This window comes from Bombus terrestris, chromosome 9 (genome assembly GCF_910591885.1).
Source record: "Bombus terrestris chromosome 9, iyBomTerr1.2, whole genome shotgun sequence".
In the NCBI taxonomy this organism is placed as follows: domain Eukaryota; kingdom Metazoa; phylum Arthropoda; class Insecta; order Hymenoptera; family Apidae; genus Bombus; species Bombus terrestris.
The window spans coordinates 15,697,853-15,716,219 of record NC_063277.1 but is presented as its reverse complement, the minus strand read 5'-3'; the positions used below and the strand labels follow the sequence as shown (position 1 = coordinate 15,716,219).

The window sequence follows — 18,367 nt, the reverse complement described above, 5'->3', positions numbered from 1 at the left end:
GGAAAATTTCCAGCTATCGACCTTGTAAATTCCCATATAAAATAATTATTTGGTATTAAGCATTTAATTCCACGAATGCTTTTGAGTCTGAGTAGATATGCTACAAAATATCGATTTAAATAAGACAAGAATCGTTTCAGAACACAAGTATCGAGAGATATGGTTCCCTTTATTTTTCATATTAGTTTCTAAAGTGAACATAAATTGTAAATGAAGTATATCCTCGAGACATATATACGAAAATGTATACACATTTCAATTCTGCTTCAGCGCTAAGGTATTGCATCAGTTTGTTATAATCATATTTTAGTATAGGTTTGCATATATATATGTAATACTTTATGCATGTTTAAATTTTTAGCAGTTAGTAAAGTATTTTGAACAATATCGTCAAAAATATTTTAATTGAGAAAGATGGTTACGCATTTATGTGAAATACAAATTCACCATATACGTATTGTGCGCATATACTATATCGTTAGATATATTATATCGAGATAAGTGCGCGTGCGCACTGCGCCATACTTATCACTTATGAATCAGCTGATGAAGGAAGATTGTTGCTGGAAATTTCAACAGTATTGAAGAAAACGTTTAAAAAATATGTCGTTAAATACAGCGCACGCTAACGGGGGCGTTTTAATACACGCCGGAGAATGGTAAGTTATAAAATATGTTAGCAACTTTTGATAATGTGATCGTTGTTTCACATGTTCTTGCTTATGACGTTTTTACAACGTAGTTATCGTCGTGGCCTTCCGAATGTAACTTCCTTTTTATCAATAATCGTTTTTCTGAATAATGATTACTACATCAAAGATATATTAAATATTTGCAGTAAAATTGTTAGAATTAATAAAAATTATCGTCATTTCAGTTTTTTCTATATTATACTAAGTACGATATAAACAAATATAATCTTTATTTATTTAGCATATTATTATTTTGTGACAATGTCACAATGGAATTCCATGGACCAGAACAAGTGGAATTTGCTGGTACCAAATATGGTAGATTATACCTGACCACCCATCGAATGATTTTTAATGCCAAAGATCTCAAAGAAAGGATGCAGTCGTTTAGTTTTCCTTTTATAACATTATGTGATGTTGAAATAGAACAGCCAATATTTGGTGCTAATTACATCAAAGGTAAATGCCGTGCTCAGCCAAATGGCAATTGGATTGGAGAATGCAAGTTTAAGTTGCATTTCAAAAGTGGTGGTGCAATAGAATTTGGTCAAGCTATGTTAAGAGCAGCAGCAATGGGTAAGTTCGTTATAATTAGTTATCTTAGCAGATATAAACTTTAGTAATTCTCTCTTATTGTCTGTCTATGAACATTACGATGCTTTGTATATAACTGTTTTTACCTATTTGTAGCTCAGCGTAATGGACCAGCAAATGATGCTCCACCACCATATCAACCACCAACATCAAATTGGTATGCAGCTCCACCACCTGCTTACCAAGCAACACAGACTGGTTATTATGGGTGGCTTCCACAAAATGATGCATTTTCACATACTCCACCAGGTTAAACATCTATTTTTCTCTAAAATTTTTTCAATGTAATAAAAACCTTATTAGTTTTCTTATAATTAGCACAATTTTAATGTTTTATACACACATAAGGAATGTAAATTTATATTGTATAGCAAACAGTGTATATATGACGGATATGCCACCTCCATATCCTGGTATAAATACACCTTATCAAGGATATGCAAACGTACCGCCACAAGGTGCATGGGGCACTTCCAGTCAACAACCTAATTGGACACCACCTCAACAAAATGGAGCACCTGGGTGGGCTAATCCAAGTTATAATGCCCAACCAATGTCCCAAGCAGGTGCGTATCCAAACTATGGACAGCCAGCATATAACAGTTATCCACAAAATCCTCCACCATATACTCCATATTCTCAAGGTAATAATTATACACAGTCTGGCTATTACCCACAACAAAATCCTTACAATCCATATCCACCTAATTACTAATTATTAAACATATGGGGCTACATGTTTTGTGTATGCATGTTTGTATCATACATTATCTGAATAATGGCCAAATTTTCGAAAGTCTTTAAAATAAATTATAATAAATGAAAGATAAGAAAATATTAGTTAGTATATTAAAAATGCATAGAAGGAACATATGAATAAACTTGTATCTTATATTATTCTTTATGACATGAGGATCATATGATATAATACATACACATAACAGTGAATATCAAATTATTTTTAAATATTTGTTTTTTTATTAATTATTATTGTATATTAAAGTATTATATTTTTGCTGCTTCTATCATATATAGCTTTGTGATGATCATTATAATACAAGAACATATTATGTTATTAAAATTTAGCCAAATATAACTTGCTGTTTTTATTTAAACCCACCAATGTGAAATATTGCTCTATTATAAAAATCGTATATATTTCGTTCGTAAAATAATCGAACAATAATATCATAGTTTTTATTTCACTTGAAAAACCTTAGGTATCAAATATTATGCAACATTATTGCACAACAGGTTTGGTTGACCTGTAGTAAGGTTGACTTTCACTATGCTCAGTTATTATCACATAGTTGTCAGAGATAGTTCAAAAATACGCGAGTGTTATTATGGCTCGTTAATTATTTTTTATTTGTTTATTCGTTAGTGTAAATTATCAAAATAGTATATCAATCGTTAATTTTGTTTCTTTTTCGTTAAAATAGCACTAAGAAGAATATAGATTTTTAGCATATTCAATGACTCATTCAACCAAAGTGTCGTTTCACAAAATATTGCTACTCTATTACTGTTTGAAAAATTGTGTTAATTTATTAATTTTTTAAACAAACTATCTCAAAATCCATGTGAAAATATTGAAAGTGATTTGCTTTATGATTTTATCTACATAATAAAATTTATCAATACTATTATAAAATAAATAAAATTCTTAAAATCTTAGAAAGATCAAACTACAAAATATATATTTAAAAAATTAATTTGTCTCAATAATTTTTATAAAAATCAAAAATGCCAGATCAATTTAAATTTACTACTTCAAATATGTACAAATGTATGTGACTTATCATAAATTTAAATATATTTTCGACTAAAAATTTAATGTTTTTGTTATATAAGTGTTTTATTCCTTTTATCATTTACAGATGCAAAAGCAGCAGAAGCTGCTCAAAGTGCATATTATGATCCAAACAGACCCCAGTGCGCCTATGTTCCACCTCCTGCATACTATGTAAGTAGAACATTTATTATATAATTTTTAAATATTATCTGGGAATCAAAAATTAATACTACAAATAAATATTCCTTTGTATATATCTTAGGAAAGTCCACCAAGTTTTCAACAGGCAACAGAGAAAAAGGATCAGTAGAAATGCAACCTTGAAGTCTGAAAATGATGATGTAACATCAGCACATTGTTCAATTAGTATTATATGTATGATATGCTGTATTGCATAGCAACAGGTATATGCATTCCACTTTAGGTTCTGATATATGTCGTTTTGGTGTGTGTAATTAAATGAAACAATATTTCTATCTTTCCTATGCTATCCACAATTTTTAAATATAACACGATATATTGTACTTTTATGCTTCAAAGTATGCGAGTATCTATACTTGCTATATCAATCTGTATAAACGATTTATAAAAAAAAAAAAATTCTATCGCGTTGTGTTTTATGCAATTAAATGAATATATAAAATAAAAGTTGCTATATATGAGTATGCAGGGAAAGTCATATTGAAACACTTTATCTATATTCATATATTTTATTAAAAATTATAGGCTGAATATATTTGTACATATACATACATATATATAATTAAATATAAAATAAATAACAATTGACCGCCTTCGGTAAAGTTTATGCATTAAATTTACACGAAATTTCGTTAGCCAAAGCGTATTTAACTGTATGTATCTCTTTATTGGAAGTAAAATGTTCTATAATAGCTTGTGCTACATGCATTTTTAAATGCATATACATGTATAAGAATTCAAATATACGAATACAGAAATAATTTTCAAACATATAATACCAGTTACATTGCAGTACAAATTGTTTTTTCATTTGTGCTAATAGTATTCAAAAAATTCGTTCTTATTTCCATTAGTTTTTAAAAATGGCAAAACCAATAAATATCCAGAAATTGTATATAACTCCATACATAATAATTATAATAAATAGGCAATCTAAAATATTGCAAAATTTACTCTTCTATACATTTTAATCTAAGCATCAGTAAATATATATATCTGTCATTAAAAATGGCACCTCCAAAAATTTTACTGTATAAAAATTTCATACATAATGCAATGCTACTCATTAATAGCATGTCCTATAATATCAAAGTTTTTGTGCATATAAAAACTTTATGTATATTTAATTAAGCATCAATATAATGCAATAATTTAACAAGGCAAAACATTTTGGATCTTTCAATTTTATAATATAAAAATGTTCAACTCCATAGAATCCTATCTATGTAGTCTTTAAAACTGATCAAATACAAGTTTGCCATATACATATAAAGATCTATCCGTACTCTGAAGTGACTGTCAAGCTAAAGTTTCCTCCTTTCACATAAGTGCTATGATACCAAATTCTTGTATCCAACAAAACAATATCTCCAGCATAAACAGTAAAATTAAAACGCGTACAAACAGTATCACATTCCGGAGTCGGAGCGACGCTCCACGTTTTATTGCCTATAATTTGCCCTTGCCACATTAGACGCGAAATATAATCTAGCTGTAAACAAAATAAAACCTGTGATTAACTAAAAATAATTAAAAATAAGTGTGCATGTATTATTACCATTATACGTACATGCATAATGGCACCTTCTTCATATCCTAAAAAAACATAATTGGAATAAGGAACCTCCGCATCCTCTGGTAAAAAATGAGGTAGATTGTAGTACCGTTTCATAATATCCAAAATCTGAAGGTGACAATTTTTCCAACCAACATACCAAGGATCTTTACCATTATGCTGCATAGCTCTTTCTTCAGTCATTGCAAAAACATCACGTAAATTGGTAAGATTACTTTTGAAATGCAAGAACTGACATTCATCTACCGAATCATAAGCACCATCAATATTCTCATATAAATCTTTGAAGAATTTCCAGCTAAATACCTTTGAAGCTGGCCAATGACTTGCAGCATATTTTATCACCATAGGTCTAGAAGAATAGGCATATTGTTTGAATTCTTCTCTTGTTAAATTTGGCAAGATCAGTGCTGAAGTAACATCCCGACAATAATCACAATTTGATATCGGTCTTGTAAATTCCCATATGAAATAATTATTTGGTATTAAGCATCTAGTTTCACGAATGCTTCTGATTATATCAAAATATAAATATTTAAAAAGTATGCTACAAAATATTGGTGTGAATAAGGCAAGAAGAACCTTTTTAGAACACAAGTAATGTGAGATATGGTTCCTTTTATTTTTTATGTTATTTTCTAAACTAGCAGACTTAAGATCTACTAACGATGCACCTTGTTCCAGGAAGCTTTCTGTTAAAACTAGAAATGCTTCTTCTATATCTTCTAATATATTATCACTCTGTTCCATTACTAATAGGACAAGTGTTCAGAATTCAATATAAATTTAAGTAACCATTGATATTGGATATCTTTTTTATGTATATCATCTACTTAGGAAATAATACATATTCCACTTATCTTCTGGTTACTCATATTTCAAATTAATGACAACATTAATTCTGTCATTAGCAATAATTGTACGATAGAATTTATAATTTTTCTACTCATTTCTTTAAAAATTATTTCTAATTTTTTACACTTTGCTTAGTTAGTGATCACACTTCATTCATCAGGTCATAGATTTTCTGTCACAGAGAAAGCATTGTTCAATTGTGTAGAAAACGCTTATTACATGTTGGTTAGAATCATATTACCGTTAATAGTAACGAGTTAACGTGCTATTTCATTATTTACACTATGTCTAAAAATGACAGTCACGGAGAAAACATCAAAGTGACGTCGATTTAAATTGTAGAAACAGAGATTTCCACGAACTATGTTATATCATCATATGTATTGCCTTGACATATACACGCATACAAGCACTGTATTCAACCTTGAACCACTTACATACATTTCACCGAAATGCGAAGGTTTATATCAATTGCGAAATTATAATTAATTTTTAATTCGTGCAGAATTCTAATAATTCTTTTCTTTTTTTACTTCAAACAGAGTAAACCATGCAACACAGCTTGCTTAGCCTCGAGTAATTTAAAGCCATAATAAGGAATTTCCTGTTCATAACGAACAAACGTCAGGGAATCTAGATTTCTCGCAATTATGCGGGTAAGAAGCCCGAGTTCGATCCAGAACTTAAAAATTACTTTATTATACTTTATTTACAAGAATAATTTATGTGAGTTAGTAATAAATATTTATTATATTTATATTTCAATATAATTTACAAATAAAAAAAAAATGAAAGAAAATCACGTTTGAGAAGACTTAAAATTGTTTATTTTTATCAAATCACACAACATGATGTACAAGTCTTATTTTAAATGGACATTGAAATAGTTTTTCGAATGTGCAAATAGTTATGAATTCCATGTAGATATTACGGTAGATACAAGTTTGATTTGTCGTTTTCCCGGGTTCTCGTTCCTTCAGTTGTGTACATGTACAGTATAAAACCTAATTTACAGCAGTTTATAATACTAACGTTACATAATAATTTAATGCTCGTCTTAATAATGCTCGTCGAGATATACAGTCCACTTGAACTCTAGTGCGTAGCGAAATTTTGAGACAGCTAATTCCCCTGGACAAATTTTTGTTTTATAGGCCAATATCAAGACGCGTGCAAATATATTTTGACAAATTCGTTGTTTCGTAATCGAACAGTAACACCGTACCAAAAATTGCATTTTTCCTATCTTTACAAAATGCGGACTATATTTCTTGATAATAACTTAGCTTATTGCAACTTGAATTTCGTTTATAATTCGTACCTTCTTGTTCTTTTTTTTTTTTAATTGAATCAAATTAATTTGCGACAAATTTGTTTTGAAACTTAACATTTATAAAATCAGTTTCGATACTCGACATAAACTGTAACTATAAAAATAGATTTGAAACAATTCGTTTTTGAATATCTAAACTATTGTAATTTATTATTTAGTGTCATTAAATGTACTAAAAAGTTGAATTATTTCTCGACGAACTTCAAAAGATTGTAAATGCAACATCATAACTTCTTTCTTCACTTCCTCCTATAAATGTAATTTTACAAACATTTCACTTTTATTTTAAAGATCCAAGCATTTCTATTTAAATAAACAGAAAAGTTAAAGTTCTTTAATCTGTTCATTTAAATGACAATTCTTTTACCTAATGTAATAAAATGTTTCTTTTTAATATAACGTATTTTCCTAAGAGTTAAAAAACTTATGATATTTACAAATCTTATATACGATATAATTCAGAGAAATTAAGGTTACAGTTAGCATTACTTCAATATATTAAAAAATTTCAATAATCCAGAAATCGCAATGTTGTATAAACATTTCTTTTTGCTATCAGAAATGGTAATTATAAATTCGTAAAATGTATTAATCTTTATAAAATATTTTTATCATTTTTAACAAAGTTAAAAATTATCTAAGAAAATTTCCTTAATAAAAAGAAAGAATACTTTTATTAGAACATATCAGTTATTATCCAACGCAAAATAAGTTATTACTTACTGTTAAAAATGTGTGACTAGTACAGTCGTGTTTGTATCAATGCTTACACCTGATTACGCTTTGTTTTTGAAGAGACCGAAACTTCCATCAATGTTCGATCAGAAGTAGCACCACTTGCCAAGAACAGCATCTTTTATAGCGGATATGTATTGTGCAGGAACCCAATATATCCAGTATCTCGAAGCTTCTGTTGTGCCTAATTGTATAGCCTACGATTTAAAAAAATATTTGTGTAAATCATATGGTTCATATTATATTAATGTAGCAACACTTCCTTTGTGAAAAATTGAAAAAATAGATAAATTTTAATTATGTCAGAGCATGCCAATTTTATGTTAAAGTACAAACCATAATATGATATTCTGGATGATCATGTATTGGTTCACTGTGTACACCTTTTATGGAATTCATGGGTATTTTATCTGTTCTTTCTTTTGTACCAATCCAAAGCTGATCTTGCTCCAATTTAAATGTTAATCTAACTTTACCGCCAGATTTATTTAACATACCGGCCAATGGAAATTCTGGTAGAGGTTCCTAAAAGTTAAAACAATTAAATAAAATACACAATATTTAATAAAAATTATTACTTTAATTAAAGTATATGTCATACCTTACTATCTAATATACCAGGCATCACATCATCAGGCATACCTTTATCTAATACTTTCCTATGTATTTTTTGCTGAGATAAAGGTTCTTTATTTGTGGTGGAAGCAGCTTCATCTAACAAATCCTGTTTTGATGGAAGTGAAATGGCTAATACATCATCTAGTTTTGACCCTACTACCATCACTTTGGCACCTTAAAAGTATAATTATATAACACAACATATAATAAATATCTGATAAAAATCAATGCACAAAAGAGGGAATATTATATTATATAATAAAAGTTACCTTTTGTAACACCCAAACTTCTTAATGTTTGTTCATTTTTGGCTAGTCCTTTAATCATAACTTTCTGCATAGATTGTGGCACAGATATGATATTTTGAAGATAAGCTTTTAGTTTTGCCACTGTGCCATCAAGTGGAAAATTTACATTAATCCTTTGTTTATTATAAATCACTTTAAAGTCTATGTTCTCTTGGGGTGGATCATGCGAGGTAGTTGCAATATTATTATCTCTCTTTTGTATGCCTCGAATTTGATGTTTTACTGTTGAATCTTTTTTTTCTACCAGTAAATTTTCATTAGAATTTGTATTTGATACTAATTCAGCACAAGGAGTTGAGTTACAAGAATTGTCGTTGCTTTTACTTTTTGCAGCATCTGTAAAATATAAGTAACTTAATATTTTTTAAATACAAATACTGTCATTATTATGTCATATATAATATGATATTATGATAGTTGACGAGCAGTTATATTAATAAAATTTTAATAAACCATTAGTAGATTACAAAAAACAATGAAAATTTACAAAAACTACAAAAGGAAAAATTGTATAAATGAAAGGTTATGTTTAAAATGACACGTATTTAAAAGAAAGAACAGAAAAAACGCAATTCATCGAAAAAATATATAAATGTTAAATTTCATATTTTTTAAATAATTTGAAATTAGATTTATGCAAGATTCATAGCAAAAATATATATGACTGTTTGTACGGAAATTAATTCAACATATACAATTGCCTGATTGTAACATATCATGGTAAGATTTTTCTGGGATGTAGATATTTGCTTTATTTAAAAATAATTAATAATAAATACAAAAAAAATGTAAAAAAATATTTATTGCTTGGAAATTGCTAATAAAAATCACGAAAATCGTCAAGTACGTACCGACGTACTCCATGATGAACTGTATTTCGTTGACCAATCAAACTATTACAGGATACATTGTAGTTCCTGCTATTCGTATTTACAGCGATCCTTGAAATGACTTTCAAATTTTTAAATATGTTCTAAAAACGTGAAACGGAAGTACTTTCATCTAAATTTAAATGAATAAAAAATCTGGTTATATTGTCTTCATATTCTTAATATGAATAAATTCTTTGTTAACCAGATGCCATCAACAATTTCTCAATTCTACATAAATACAAACTACACATGCATATGTATAAATATATTTTAAATTTAATTCTTCCATTACATATTGTATTCTTCTATCCTAATATTTTATTAGGAATATAATACATATTTTTGTACATAATATATATAGACATAGATTAACTTTAATCACAATTTTCAATGAATTTACTGTTCATATTCATCATAATAGATTTCATAATATTGTATATAACGAACTATAAATAAGTTTCCAAATCTTGTTTTTACTGGTTAAATTTATTTTATTAATGGAATTGGATATATAATTGCTTGATATAATTCTTTAAATTCAATATTAAATTTCAAGTTTTCTTATTTTAATTTACTGATTTTGCAAATTTTGAAATTGATTACGCACTGTTTTAAATATTTTAAGAAAAACGAATATCTATACATTATTGTAATTATATTTTTATATGTAATTATAAAATATCATTATTGATTATTGGAAAGACATGTCTTCTGATTTTATCAAATTACAAATATGTAACTATAACGAACTTGTTCATCCCTATCACAATTAATACTAGTATCAGAGAGGAAAGTTTTCTCTTTATTAGTAAATAATGTTTGGAACCATAAATTACGTAATCTTGATGTATATAGGTTAAGTATTTATTCATATAGATGTCGGCTATAATGATCAATGTAACAAACAGAAATTCATTAAAGAAATGTACTTCGCACCCCATTTTTCAATTTTAATTTCTGCATATGCTTATCGAACAATATCTTATAATTTTGTTTACTATTCAACTTTAGTTTTTGAATTCATTATTCTTATTAAGAAAATTTTATTTACATTAGAAGTCTTAATTATTTATAAAATGATTACACGTATACATTGCTTATTAAGGAATTTCAATTATCAGTAATCGGTATTGTTTGGACAAAATTGAAAATTGTAATAAAATCGAGTGGCGTAGGATGGCGTTGTAATCAAGAATCGCCATCTTGTGCACCACATGACCTCGTTGCCGTGTCCCGTGACCAGCTCACGTGAATTTTGACAAATTCAAACGTTTTTGGTAGAAAAAAAAATGGATATTTTGGAGCAGCATCTCGAACAGCAGGATGTCAGGTAGTGTTTATGTTAAATATCGACTGGCTGATAATGCGAACACCTATCCCTCCTGTTTCGCTCGAGGTCTCCTCAAGGTCATCACGTAGTGCACTGTGCGCACTTACAAGACTTAGGACAACGGTCGTGGAAGTAATAGGCATAGACGTAATTCTATAGATAAGTTACATATCCATTCTTCAATGTGTTTATGTTTGTTTTACAGCACTGTTAACGCGAAGGATGACGGGGGCACGGGAATTGTTATTGAGGAAGCGGAAATCGTGGATTGCGAAGGTAAATAAATATTTGTCATAAATTCAAGAATGTCTATATCACAAAAGTTGACAATTAAGTTTTGTTCGATTAGAAGTCAAATTGATCAATGGCACTTTTTCCTTTAACTTAGATATGTATAAAAATATATCAAATATTTTATTAAGCTTATTCATTGCAAATTGTAAAGTAAATTTCAAAGAAATATGTTTAAAGTCATCAGCTTTCTCTACTTTTCGATTTATGAAGTTGATTCATATAACTTCTAAGCAGCTTAGTCATTAATTTGCAAAAATTTGAATTATGAACCAATTACAGGAGAACCTGTCGGTGAAGATGGAATGCGTTACCAAGAAGCTCTTGCTTATAGAGTGGTCCAAGTAAATGGCGCTACTGCTGGCAATGAAATAGAACTGCCAGTTACCCAACCAGGAAATAATACTGTACAGGTCTTAACATCCCCATTGAATGGACAATTTTATGTCATTGGAAATGCTAATGATGTTTTCACTACTGCGCAAACATCTAGATCATTGGTTCCTAGGACCACTACATTACAAATAGAAACACCAAGAAATTGTACTACTGTTTTGAAAAAGGTATATTTTTCTTTCACTTCTTAAAGCTCTTTGAATTTTGTTTTATTTGTAATATATGCTTTAGAGAGATGACAGAAGAAGAGCAACTCATAATGAAGTCGAACGTCGACGAAGAGACAAAATAAACAATTGGATTACAAAATTGGGAAAAATTATTCCCGAGTGTAATGCAGGTGCAAACAGCACTGGTAGTGGCAGTGGTGAAGGAAAGGCAAATTATGAAACTCAGGTATTAAAATAGAACTTATAGAATTTGCAGTTATAGAAACATTTAACAATAGCATTTTTTCCATGAGTTTCTTTTGTAGAGCAAAGGTGGAATTTTATCAAAGGCCTGTGAATATATAACGGAATTAAGAGCAGCAAATCAGGGACTAGGTCAGTGTTTACGTGATAATGAAAAATTACGACAAGAAATAACTGCTTTGAAACAAGTTGTTACACAATTGAAACGTGAGAATCTTCAGCTCAGGTCACAAATGTCATCCTCCACAGGAACGAATGTTGATGTTGTTCATTTGAGTCCTTAAAAGATTATTAGTTTGTAATGCAATGCTTCTTTTGTAAATATTAGGATATACAATCTGATCATACAATGGTCAGAAGAAGTACTCTATTTACTCTTACAATTTTTGATTTCATAGGAACCACATCAAATTTTATCATATTGAAATTTTGTTCTTTGAAGTATATTGCATGGTCCTAATGGTATGGTCGTAACTATCATTGTAATCTTGTATGCTTGTACGCGACATCATTCATGTTGCGTTTAAATTGAACTTTCCTCTTTAATGCTTATTAAATTATTTGGTATTAGATATTTAAACATTTTGCCCCATTAAGATCTTGATTACGCATTCATGAATATATCATGGATAATATTTGCCAATTATCGAATACTGGTGAAGTTATGACTATTCCTCATAGAACCTATGAAAAAAAGAATTTTATATTTATGTATGCATATGCATTGGATTGAATTACCTCGTGTACGATGAACGAGCCAAGGCTGTGAATATTGAGCATTGATTTGTAACTTTTGGATATATAATTTCAAACGATGTAACCAAAGTTAATTTGAAAAAAGAAGCAGGAAGAACATTCAGTTGCAATACAAACAAAAAAAATGCGATACAAATTATACATATATGACAACTGCATCTTTACAGAGATCGTTAAATATTTTTTATTTTTAATAATGTTTTAATGAGTGTAGAGTAGGTACTTCCTTAAAAGAAAATGATCTAAATAATGAGAATGTAAAATAGACTAATCACATACATACATACTACGTATGTACATACGTATGTACATACGTATGTACTACATACGTATGTACATACGTATGTACTATACATACACATGTGTGTACATATGGATATACGTACGCATATAGCAATAAACATATTTTTTTCAACCCAGGATTTTGGACTTTATGACAATGTGTTGGAATAATCGAAAAAATTAAACACTGGTTTGTAATATATCGTTGATGTACATACCGCGAAGGTTATTGTTATATTATATTATTATTAAAATGAAATTTATCGAAACACTGTTATTTTTATTTAATCATTAACAATCTCGAAGTTTGGCCTTTTTATGCATAATGTTTATTTGTTTTTTACATATGGTACAATGGAAATGTCGAAGTTACTGGAACACTGTTTATGATGCGTCTTTCTTTATACTTTGTTTTCAACGATAAAAGATCCTGCACCTCAACAGTTCTAACATTTTGACATCCTTTTTTTAAACTTTCAGACCATATTTCAACGGTTTCAACATTTAAAATAACATCTACTTTTATGTAACGTCTGCATTCGTCACTTAACGCGACATTTACATAATATACTATTATAATACAATATTTAATACTCTTTAATTGAAATTCCATTCTTTTGTAAAAAGCTACCATTTCATCCCATGATATAACAAAATACGGAACGATTATGTTTTTTCTTTTTAAAAGAACAACATATAAGGATGAATGGAAAGCTTCTTATGATGCATTTACTCTCATTTTACATACATATGACAGTTTCTTTACACTGATCCTTCCATGATTAAGTTCCATTTACAGCAAATAAAATCGGAAGCTTGAGTCGCCAGGCATCTCATCTTTTTTTTCCAACAATTTAAACTTCATTTCAAAGATTTGAAGTAGCTTGGTATAGCACTTAATATATAAATACTTATAGAAGCTGGAAATACATTTAAGGACGTCCTATAACCTTAGTGATTCAGCTATCACGTATAATTTTCTGTTTAAATGTTAGGTTAATACACATAAAATTATTGTAGCTTTTATATTTGTAACACTTTTTATATATACAATTTTCTTGTAATTATTGAAAACTAATATAATAGTTTAATGTGCGATACGTGATTACGAATGTTCCATATATTTTTTTTAGTAGATCCAGGACATCCTTAAATGACCAGCATAAGGTTCCTGAATGTAGAGAACTTATGTTTGTATGAATGTTTCTGATAATTAATCTTCTAAATTTCTAAATGCCTGTTGAATATCTTCATATAGCTGATCAAAATCAGCTCTGATCTTTGCTTCGCCGTCTTGCACTGGATCCTAAAATGAAGAAAAAATATATAACATTTGTTACACACTTTTTAAAATATATAAATAAAACCATTCTAACCTATGCTTACCTTGAATTTCATAGAACTCAACTGATAAAGAATATTGTACATGCTATCCCTAATGACATTCCACGTTATTTTATTGTCTGATTGTGCCGTAGACTCGACTGCATGCCTTGCCATATCATAGAATGCTATCATGTTTCGTAACATTCCGACAGTTTTGTAGAATGGACAGAAACGATCGTATGTTGAATAACTACGTAGAAACAGAATAGTAAAAATGAACATTACCGATATTAATTAACATTAACATGACTATGGCAAAATGATAATTCGCACCTGTTTTGTTGCAAGAAATCGTCTTTTAGAAGTTTTGCTACTTCTAGAGTGATTTTATCTGTCTCAGCAAGAGAAGCTTTACCGACTAACTGTACAATTTCTGATAAATCCTCCTCTTCCTGCAAGATTTCCTTCACTTTCGTTCTCAGAGGAACGAACTCCGCGAAATTTTTATCGTAGAAATCGTCTAAAGCTCGAAGATATTTGCTGTATGAAATAAGCCAGTTAATGGATGGGAAGTGTTTTCGTTGTGCAAGTTTCTTATCAAGACCCCAGAATACCTAAGAAATGGACAAAAAAGCAAATTATATGGGTAAAAAAAAAATAAAAAAATAAGTTATGTGAATAGAAAATAAACATTAACTGCATTAGTACCTGTACGATACCCAGGGTTGCACTAGTAACAGGATCAGAGAAATCACCACCTGGTGGTGATACAGCACCTACTATACTGACAGAACCTTCACGATCAGGATTACCTAAACATTTCACTCTGCAAACAATATTTAACATTAACAATATAATCAATTAATATATACCTATATCACTATATTAAATGAAAATTGAACTTACCTTCCTGCACGTTCATAAAAGCTAGCTAAACGAGCTCCAAGATAGGCCGGATAACCGGAATCAGCAGGCATTTCAGCCAATCGACCCGAAATTTCACGAAGAGCTTCTGCCCAACGAGATGTTGAATCAGCCATCATGGATACATTGTAACCCATATCTCTAAAATACTCTGATAGAGTAATGCCTGAAATATTTGACATAGGAAAATGAAATACGTTATCATCAAATTTGTACTGCTGTTCTCTTATTAATAGAAATACATTGACCTGTGTAAATGGATGCTTCACGAGCAGCTACAGGCATGTTTGACGTATTAGCAACCAAAGCTGTACGTTTCATGATAGACTCAGTGACTCCATCAATTTCCACTGTTAATGTAGGGAAGTCACGCAATACTTCAGACATTTCATTACCACGTTCTCCACAACCGACATAAACGATAACATCGGAGTTTGAATACTTCGATAAAGCTTGTGAAATTACAGTTTTACCGCAACCGAAAGCACCCGGAATTGCTGTAGTGCCTCCTTGAACGCACCTGCAATTTTTTATCAATAAGTACTATAAATAGTGTATAAAGCAATTAAATACATTCTTACGGGAAAAGTGAGTCCAGGACTCGTTGACCAGTAAGCAAAGGATGATTAGCTGGTAATTTTTCAGTAACTGGACGAGGTTGACGTACAGGCCATACCTGCATATGCAAGATCATATTAGCATGTATATAGCAGTATTAAAGTAAAAATTATTTGCATACCTGAAGCATAGTATACTTGTGTTTTTCACCATCAAATTCTGTTTCCAAAATAACATCCTGTAAGGTAAAAAATATATATCATATAAATAATTAGAATAATTGACTTGCTCACTTATTAACATATAACTCACAGATACTGTATAATTGCCAGCAGGTGCAACATAAGTTACAGTTCCTTTACTTTTTGAAGGTAAGATCATTCTGTGCTTTACTAATGTGTTCTCATAAACCACACCATACAAATCTCCACCAGTAATATGGCTGCCACTTTTTATATTACATGGACTAAATTCCCAAACAGTGCTTCTTGACAATGCTGGTACATTAATACCCTTTGGGATATAAATAGAGCTTGTAAGCTCATTGATATCCTTCAATGGTCTCTGAATACCATCAAAGATATTGCCAAGTATACCAGGACCAAGTTCTACAGACAATGGTTTTCCAGTACGTAAGACAGGATCACCTACAGTTACACCACTGGTTTCTTCATACACCTGGAACAAAATATAAATGTAAATGATATAATAACATTGTAAAAATAATATGATAAATTTTTAAATATATCAAAATAGTTTATTATACCTGAATAGTAGCCATATCACCTTCTAAACGAATAATTTCTCCTACTAATTCATAGTATCCTACCCTAACCAGCTCATACATGGCTGATCCTGACATTTTCTCAGCTGTAACCACTGTAGGAAAATAAATATATGCATTAAAATTGAAAGCATTAATAAATTTCTTAAAAAAATATATCGTATACTAACCAGGACCAGATACAGCATATACATAGCCAAATTTGGATTCTCTCTCTTCATTACTAATTTTTGATAACCCTTGGTTCGACATTGTAAATTGTTATTCAAGTAAAATCGACGAACAACTGAAAATATTTTGCATTATAAAATATAAATAAACCTACATACTGAACATATAATGAGAAACATTTATTTGGAAGAAAGTTAAATTAATAGTATTCATTATGCATTTTCTATAAAGAAAAATATTATTATAATAAAATGCAAAGTATATATGGTTAATCATTCCAAGGAAGTGTAAGTTTTGATCTAAAAACAATTTTACAGAATTACGTTCAATTTGTGAGATATGATCATAAGATTAAGTTGATATCATTTCAGTCTGACATGTAATCAACAGCAACTAATCACACACCGACAAAAATATGACAAAAACGGGGATAAAAAGACAACGCTCGTGAACAATAAGTATATTCCGGAAATGAGTACTCTTACACGCGGCCTAAGTCAATTACGACGACGAAAATCGGCGAGAAAGTTGATGTCAGCTAACGCATCCATTCATCAGAAAATTCACGTGAGCAGTTCATTTAAAAAGTAGGCGTAGCCCTCTTTAAGCCCGCGAGACGTCTGCTCACTTAATAAGAATGTCGAATCCAATTGATGTATTTTGTCGTCAAATAGAACAGCTTAGCTCGTTTTCCGTGTAATTATATACGATATCGGTGATACCGTTTAATCGTGGACATCGATTAAAACATACAAATTCATGTCCGGATCGAAAAACGATGGCGCATTCAAACTGGCACGATCGATACTATACGCGCCAGTCTTTTCTGCAAAAATCTTTGGTTTCCTCTATATAGTACGAAATCATTATAATCGCTCTGGCTATATAGTGAATCAAGGTGAAGTATGGTAATCTACAATTAACGAAACTAAATGACAGTAAGAAACTTACGAGATGAGAAACGTATCGAGGTAAGTCCAGCCTACTACAGCGAGTCAAGCTTCACAATCGAGCCTGCTATCACAAGACAGGTCAGCTGACTGAACGATGTGCCTGTTTTCAATTATCTAACTCACTCCTTCAGTTAAAGGCAGCATTTACAAGTAAACGAAATTTTTATTATCTTTACCACGATTTTCGATTGTTATTTTATTACTTCACTTTGGTAACCCCAATCTTAGTCTTGCTTAAACAAAAAGAACATCTAATATTTTTAAAGAATTATAATATTGTATAATAAGATTGTAATATCGTTAAAGAAAATTATGGATAATATCGAGAAAAAGATAAAGAATAACTGTACCATTAAAAATGCGCGTATTGTTGCGTTGATTTTGACATATCGGATATTTTTAAGAAGGTATTGTTTTGAACAACTAAAGAAAATTACATATTTTCAAGCTAATATATCACATATCCATATAACGCGCATAACAATTATAATTTGTATTCTGTTTACATATGTATGTATGTATGTACATATTCACGTTCGAAGGGTGCCAGACAGTGCTGATGAAAGGTGATTAAAATTAGAAATTACCAAGCTAAAGTAATATT

At 29.8% G+C, this 18,367-nt stretch overlaps 5 protein-coding genes and 1 long non-coding RNA gene across 10 annotated transcripts; 3 read left to right on the top strand and 3 right to left on the bottom strand.

Moving 5' to 3' along the window:
• The first annotated feature begins 490 nt into the window (after window positions 1–490).
• LOC100642645 (WW domain-binding protein 2) lies at window positions 491–4,055 on the top strand. 2 transcript variants are annotated; one of them, XM_003397797.4, is made up of 6 exons: window positions 494–659; window positions 934–1,268; window positions 1,383–1,535; window positions 1,658–1,852; window positions 3,167–3,252; window positions 3,344–4,055. In XM_003397797.4, exons 1-6 carry the CDS (start codon window positions 604–606, stop codon window positions 3,389–3,391), a joined length of 873 nt encoding a protein of 290 aa, XP_003397845.1. In that variant the 5' UTR covers window positions 494–603; the 3' UTR covers window positions 3,392–4,055. The 2 variants fall into 2 exon arrangements, with proteins under 2 accessions (XP_012167532.1, XP_003397845.1); XM_012312142.2 differs by lacking the exons at window positions 3,167–3,252; window positions 3,344–4,055 and having other exon boundaries at window positions 491–659; window positions 1,658–2,382.
• On the bottom strand, window positions 3,649–6,292 carry LOC100642764. Its single transcript, XM_003397798.4, has 2 exons — window positions 4,853–6,292; window positions 3,649–4,774 (listed from the first exon to the last, which is right to left on the bottom strand). Exons 1-2 carry the CDS (start codon window positions 5,606–5,608, stop codon window positions 4,559–4,561), a joined length of 972 nt encoding a protein of 323 aa, XP_003397846.1. The 5' UTR covers window positions 5,609–6,292; the 3' UTR covers window positions 3,649–4,558.
• LOC125385662 lies at window positions 6,035–6,930 on the top strand. Its single transcript, XR_007225181.1, has 2 exons — window positions 6,035–6,173; window positions 6,256–6,930. It is a non-coding gene; the product is annotated as an uncharacterized LOC125385662 (long non-coding RNA).
• Window positions 6,518–9,683, bottom strand: LOC100642889 (ubiquitin domain-containing protein UBFD1). 2 transcript variants are annotated; one of them, XR_001098998.3, is made up of 6 exons: window positions 9,559–9,683; window positions 8,669–9,043; window positions 8,383–8,573; window positions 8,118–8,306; window positions 7,770–7,978; window positions 6,518–7,295 (listed from the first exon to the last, which is right to left on the bottom strand). XR_001098998.3 is itself a non-coding variant. In XM_003397799.4 (5 exons), exons 1-5 carry the CDS (start codon window positions 9,569–9,571, stop codon window positions 7,868–7,870), a joined length of 879 nt encoding a protein of 292 aa, XP_003397847.1. In that variant the 5' UTR covers window positions 9,572–9,683; the 3' UTR covers window positions 6,518–7,867. The 2 variants fall into 2 exon arrangements, 1 of the variants encoding a protein (XP_003397847.1); XM_003397799.4 differs by having other exon boundaries at window positions 6,518–7,978.
• Window positions 9,684–10,753: 1,070 nt separating this feature from the next.
• Window positions 10,754–13,316, top strand: LOC100643125 (upstream stimulatory factor 2). 2 transcript variants are annotated; one of them, XM_003397801.4, is made up of 5 exons: window positions 10,754–10,909; window positions 11,115–11,185; window positions 11,483–11,763; window positions 11,828–11,992; window positions 12,072–13,316. In XM_003397801.4, exons 1-5 carry the CDS (start codon window positions 10,869–10,871, stop codon window positions 12,291–12,293), a joined length of 780 nt encoding a protein of 259 aa, XP_003397849.1. In that variant the 5' UTR covers window positions 10,754–10,868; the 3' UTR covers window positions 12,294–13,316. The 2 variants fall into 2 exon arrangements, with proteins under 2 accessions (XP_003397849.1, XP_012167533.1); XM_012312143.3 differs by having other exon boundaries at window positions 10,769–11,041.
• Window positions 13,317–13,353: 37 nt separating this feature from the next.
• On the bottom strand, window positions 13,354–17,904 carry LOC100643332 (V-type proton ATPase catalytic subunit A). Of its 2 annotated transcripts, none has more exons than XM_003397802.4 (12): window positions 17,762–17,904; window positions 16,810–16,925; window positions 16,622–16,734; window positions 16,168–16,533; window positions 16,037–16,093; window positions 15,879–15,973; window positions 15,546–15,817; window positions 15,280–15,463; window positions 15,082–15,199; window positions 14,707–14,987; window positions 14,434–14,623; window positions 13,354–14,353 (listed from the first exon to the last, which is right to left on the bottom strand). In XM_003397802.4, the coding sequence occupies exons 2-12, from the start codon at window positions 16,889–16,891 to the stop codon at window positions 14,261–14,263; spliced, it is 1,851 nt and encodes a 616-aa protein (XP_003397850.1). In that variant the 5' UTR covers window positions 16,892–16,925; window positions 17,762–17,904; the 3' UTR covers window positions 13,354–14,260. The 2 variants fall into 2 exon arrangements, with proteins under 2 accessions (XP_003397850.1, XP_048264966.1); XM_048409009.1 differs by lacking the exon at window positions 17,762–17,904 and adding an exon at window positions 17,296–17,624.
• Window positions 17,905–18,367: the final 463 nt, after the last annotated feature.